General features: G+C 45.2%; 1 protein-coding gene across 17 annotated transcripts in view; it reads left to right on the top strand.

Moving 5' to 3' along the window:
* The first annotated feature begins 4,025 nt into the window (after nucleotides 1-4,025).
* ZMYM4 (zinc finger MYM-type containing 4) overlaps nucleotides 4,026-6,000 on the top strand; it is a 135,265-nt gene continuing 133,290 nt past the window's right edge. For 4 of the 17 annotated variants that reach the window (XM_036444171.2, XM_045584862.1, XM_045584867.1 and 1 more), the window contains exon 1: nucleotides 4,030-4,427. In XM_036444171.2, the coding sequence (XP_036300064.1) occupies nucleotides 4,389-4,427 (39 nt within the window). In that variant the 5' untranslated portion in view covers nucleotides 4,030-4,388. Of the gene's footprint in view, nucleotides 4,437-4,514; nucleotides 4,632-6,000 lie in introns of those variants that run through there. The other 13 variants (XM_045584863.1, XM_045584868.1, XM_045584865.1 and 10 more) reach the window with 7 other exon arrangements.

Genomic DNA, 6,000 nt, shown 5'->3' with positions numbered 1-6,000 from the left:
CCTTCTAATTCAGTGGTCGCCAACCTTTCGGACATCATGGACTACCAGTGGTCCGCAGACCACCAGATGGCGACTGCTCTTCTAATTAATTTCCTCTCAATGTGCACAAATCCGCGCACTAGATCACTAGTCATTAATAACAAACTACAATGTTCGCTAATGACTGATGACTATAATCATGTTGCATTCATTTTCCTTACAAGCTTTACATGCAGGAACACCATTTTCCCCCACTAATACTAGCAGTGAATATTTTAGCATCTGATTGCTATGTCATCAGTTTTGTACTGACTTGTTGGACGTGTGCAACAGGAAATATTTCACTTTTGCAGAACAAGAAAAATAGGTTTATTTGCATTCTACTTATTAATTTGTGCAGTTATTTAATGTCTGGTAAGTTAATGTTAAAAAAATATTAATCTATTATTTTATGTTAATGATGACTCATTTATTTCAGTCCTTTGTATTCAGCATGTCTCTATGGAAATAAACCTATGTTTCTATGAAAATTGAAGTTTTTGTTTTTTTATGGCCCACATAAATGTAAACCTTGCTTATTTGGCCCATGTTAGCCTTTAAGTTTGATATGCTTTGTCTAAAAATTACAGTGAGCCCTGGCCAGGTAGCTTAGTTGGTTAGAGTGTTGTCAGAAATTGTAAGGTTGCAGGTTCAATTCCTGGTCAGGGCACATAAAAGAATCAACCAACGAAAGTATAAATAAGTTGGACAACAAATCAATGTTTCTCTCTCTCTAATTTATTAAAAAATTAATAAATTGGACCTGGCGGGTTTCTCTCAGTGGATGGAGCAACGGCCTGTGGACTAAAGGATCCAGGGTTTGATTCCAGTCAAGGGCACATGCCTGTGTTGTGGTCTTGGTCCCCAGTGTGGGGCATGCAGGAGGCAGCAGATCAATGATTCTCTCTCATCATTGATGTTTCTATCTCTCTTTCTCTCCATTTCTCTCTGGAATCAATAAAGATATATTAAAAATTAATAAATTAAAAATTAAAGGTTACAGTGAAACTCTCCATTCAGTACAAATAAGCCCAGATTAAGATAGTACCTTCTGTCTCTGCCCTGATCAGCAAAGTCCTCAAAGAACTGCCAAGAGAGAAAGAAGCAAGAAAACCTTAAGTACAGTGAAAATATCACTTTTTAAATTGATTTTCTTTCTTTCTTTTTAGAGAGAGGAAGGGAGAGGGAGAGAAACATTCTTGGGCACATTAGATTGAACTCAAAACCTGGGTATGTGCACTGACTGGGAATGGAACTGGCAAACTTTCAGCGCATGGGATAATGCTCAACCAACTGAGCCACAATGGCCAGGGCTGGAAATTGCACTTTTGGTGAGATTGTTAACATTGCTCAACAGATATAGCACTCATCTTTAGCTAGATAGTCTCTGGAACCATTAAAGAGATTCTGGGGACTGCCCAGTCTGTGGTCCTTAATGTTGAAGGCTGTCACCCTCATGACATCAACATGGTTCAGTGAAATGTCCAGTTAATTAAGAATCACAAAGTAACCCTGGCTGGTTTGGATAGAGTGTCGCCTGCAGACTGAAAGGTCCCGGGTTTGATTCTGGTCAAGGGCATAGGCCTGAGCTGTGGGCTCAATTCCCAATAGGGGGTGTGCAGAAGACAGCCAATCAATGGTTCTCTCTCATCACTGATGTTTCTATCTCTCTCTCCCTTCCCCTTCCTCTCTAAGGTCAATAAAAATATATTAAAAAAAAAAAAAAAAAGAAGATCCACAAAAGAAAATATTTCAATTAAAGATCATTTGACAATAAAAAAAAAATGAGGTGGGGACCCAGAAAAATGTATGCTCTAATTATACATGAAATATATGAAGCCATAAAAATGTTGTAGGTTAATATTTATCAGCATGATAATATGTTTATGCTACATCAAATGAAAAATGTTAAATATTAAAGATATAAAAAGCAACAAAAAATTTGACAGCAATCATCTAGAAACAGTTTGATATAGGAGACAGCCTTATGCTGGGAGTTGATAACTGTTTTAGCCCTGATGTTGTTACTAGCCCTTTCGATGATTTCAAGCAAGTCACATCTTTCTGGGCCTCTGTAACTCCATCTTTAAAATGTGGAGTTGGATGAAACGTGGCTTTAAACTGTGTTCTGGAAAATGCAACATTTCTGTAATAGTGAGAGGGCACATAGAAAGAAGAGAGGGGGCAAAGGGAGATTTGGTGAGCAGGTTTATGGACTCCTTATTTCCACTTCAAATTTAGTAATGTCATTTTAAGCCATCAGGTTTTATTAGAAGGGAATATTCCACTAATAATAAAGACAGGTGGAAACTACTAGACCTTTCATGTACCCACATTCCCTGGAACTACTTTTTCTTGGCTTTTCTTCTCATTTCCATCTTGTTCTGAATATGGAATGAAAGATTCTGACTGAACTATACATTGTAAAATTCTGGCTGAAATATATTCTTTTCTTTTGGCTCTTTTCCCTTTTTCCCTACGTAGATGTGAAATTAAAGATGAACAGGCCTAAGCAAGAATCAGCATGGAAACTTCCAGCAATTTCGAAGGTAGTTTTCAGGAAAATTAGGCAAGTTCTCAGTTTCAAAAGAGCTACCAAGTGACACACAAAAGTTAAAATGACAAACAGAAGTTTACATCTCATTATCCTGTGATTTTAGGAGGTACTTTTGAAAAAAAAAAAAGTGTTTTTCTTTTTCTTTTTTGGTCATGGGAATGATCTTCAGAGGTAACTTCTTGGCATTTCTTACATATGATCTCCCTAAACTATCATCATGAAAACCATTAGGGCAATTTTTTCCACCTTAAGGTAGGGGACTGGAATGGATAAAGAGGAATGAATCAAGGACCCATTCTCTTCAGGAATCCTCAGCTTTGGTTTCAGGGCAAGATAGACCCAAATCTATTTTCCAGTTTTCTGGTTAGAGATGAAGTTGCTTATTCTTTAAGTCAAATTCTTAAAGCTGCTACAATGGAGGCGAGTGAGGACACATAATATCTGCAAACCATGGCACATCTTCAGAGTAAAATTACAAATTTCTTAAAGTATCGTAGAACTGTAATCTTCTAGGTTAAAAAAATTACCTTTTGGTTTGAAGACAGCTTGGTGTGTTGGAAAGCCTGGATGAAGGTGACTGAAATCTTCAGTCTATTCACACCAGCCTCTAGGTTAGGGGTGTCGAACTCAATCAGAGAAGGGGCCAAAATCTAAAATCCAGCCTACATCGCAGGCCGAATGGTTTACTGAACAGTCATAAACTGTCATTGTGATGGAAACGCAGCGGAGTGCAGTGATGACAGCGCGGTGCGGGCCACATTGCAAGGCCTGGCGGGACGGATTTGGCCCGCGGGCCTTGTGTTTGACACATGTGCTCTAGATGCCCTGGGACAAATCACTTCCCTTGACCAAGCTCCAATTTTACCACTGGGAGCATTGGAGTAGATGGTCCCTAAAATCCTCTTGATTTAGATATTCTAAGGACAAATTATTGAGGAAACTCTCTCCAGTTGTTTGTTCAGTCTTCAGAATCACCAGAGGATCTAATTTGAGGTTAGGCAACCAGTTGGCCCTTAATGTTCTGCGCTCTGTGCTTCAGACCATGCTGTCTAAAAGGCAGGAAAGCTGTGTCTCCTTGAAATGACTGGCTGTCCTCTCATTGATTGGGATTCTTCACCTTCAGAGGTCCACTGAGAACTTCAGTCCACCATCATTTTCTCTACACAATGGTATTTCTGCAGTCAGGTGTAAGATGGTGACCTGGACCACCCCCAACACCATTTTCCCCAATTCTCCAGATAGCCCTTTCACTAATTTCTTTTATTCCTCCTCCATCACTGTGTCACGGCCCCTTTAAGGCAGCGGCCATAGTTGAGTGGTGGGAGTAGCTGTTGGCAAGCAGAGACTTGCAGGATTTGGCCTACCCTGGGCCACTTACCGCGCAGGCTCAGGACCCGGGGCTTGATGGGAAAGGAGGGAGGGGCTTACGGTGCGCCTGCGCACCAGGGGCGCGCGCAAGGGGCTGGTTTAGTGATCCCTTTAAGAAACCGCAGGCGGAGGAATTTCTCTGAGAGAAAATAATCCTACTCACGGGGCCCCTTGGAGGCCATTAACCCCCCGAGTCCCAGCCCCCACCCCCTTTCCTGGGCAGGCCCTACCGCCCACGCGCGCGCGCCCGTGGGATCGCAAGCTATCCCACCCGGCGCGCAGCACCCGCCGCCTCCCCGCTCGGAGGCACCAGGTTCGGCCGGATCCCAGGAAGCTGCCTTTGAGGCGGCCGTGGCTGCAGTGTGGGCGGGGGCCGGGGGCCCGAGAGGTGCCACCGCCACCGCCACCGCGCCGGGAGCCGCAGCGGTTCCAAGTGGGGCCCAACATGGCGGAGAGAGAGGTGGAGTCCGGCCCCCGAAGGAGGGTAGGTGAGGTGAGGCTGAACTCGGGTGGCGGGTGGCGGGCGGCGGGGGGGCGGGGCGGGAGCTGCGTCCCGGGCCGGGGCCGGGGCCCGGAATGGCCGGGCGCAGGCTCGTCGAGGGTCGCCGAGTCCGGGTTCGGGGAAGGTGGCGGGCAGGACTGAGGCCACCATGGGTCCGGAGCGCGCCGGAGAGTACTCCTCGGGCAGGTGGGACAAAGATTTGCTGCGGGGTGGGAGTGGGAGTGGGAGGGGGACGGGAAGAGGGAGGGGGATGTTTGCTTTTGCAAATTTTTTCAGCCCCCCCCCCCCCAGCATTGGGGGTCGGTTCCTTGGGCCTGGGGAGGGGACGAGTCATAGTCGCAAGTGCATCTTGCACAAATCGGTCTGGAAGTTTCGCTGGGGATAGGACCGGCGCGGGGGGCGGCGGCGGCGGCGGCGGCGGGAATGAAGTCGCGAGGGGGGTCTCCTGAGGGGTAACCGGAGGGTTCTGTGGTAGCACCGTCGCCAATTCCTTCTCCTCCCTCCTGTTCCTCCGCTTCCCCTCACCGTTATCCAGACCGCGGTAGAGGTCGCGCTCTTCCCACCTGTGAACAAGTGGGGGTCGTCGGCATGTCCTGATTTAGGAGGAAGATTTTTTGGCAACTATAAAATGCCAAGTGTTCTGGTCTGGTTTCTTTGCCAACAATTAACGTGGGAAGAGTAGGGCAAGTTTTGTCAACACAAGGCTGTGTCTGCAGAGGTGAAGCCAGTTCTGGAGAGGTTGAACTTAGAAAGTTTGTCTTGAAACTTTTAAAATTTAATTCCAGATGGCTTCCCCCCCCCCCCCCCCCTCAGATGGAGAACAATATTGTGCTATCGATTCAGCGATATTTTTCAGACTTGTACAGCTCCCCCTCCTCTTTCCTCCCCCAGAATGTTAAGCAGTGTGAGTTCGCTATCAGGAATCTTCCTTTTGGGAGTGGTCTCACAAAGATCAAATTAGTGCTAAGCCAACTGCGGGGGGAAAATTATTAATCTTTCTAAAGATGTGTTTTTATTGACTTTAGAGAGAGGAAGGGAGAGAGCATCGATGAGAATCTGAGAATTGGCTGCCCCCTCTGTACCCACTATTGGGGATCGCGCTGGCTGTCAGGGCTAATGGCCTGACCAGGAATCCAGCCTGTGACCTCTTGGTTCATGGTGCACGTCCAACCACACCAGCCGGGCACTACTTAATCTTTATTGAGAATGATCTTTCATAGTGCAAAATTAGCAATCTCATGATATTAACGTCTAACATTTTGAGTGCTTATATGCCTGGCACTGTGGTTTCTAGGGAAAATTTAACTTCACATTAACTCTGTGTAAAACCCATTTTTTCAGATGAAGAGAAATGTAGGCATAGCGGGGTGAAGTAATTAAGATCAGATAGCTAGTTAAGACATTGAGCTGGGATTTTAATCCTTGTGTTGGACACCATACAGGCGTTTCTTTAATCTAGGTTTCTCTCCTTAAAAGCTTGAATTATAAATAACCAAAGAAGTGTGTACTATTTTTTTCAACAGTTTATTAGGAAAATATTTTCAACTACACAGCA

This window comes from Pipistrellus kuhlii, unplaced genomic scaffold, assembly GCF_014108245.1.
Source record: "Pipistrellus kuhlii isolate mPipKuh1 unplaced genomic scaffold, mPipKuh1.p scaffold_m20_p_2, whole genome shotgun sequence".
Taxonomy (NCBI): Eukaryota; Metazoa; Chordata; class Mammalia; order Chiroptera; family Vespertilionidae; genus Pipistrellus; species Pipistrellus kuhlii.
The sequence above is the reverse complement of the archived record's forward strand: the minus strand, read 5'-3'. Positions and strand labels throughout refer to the sequence as shown.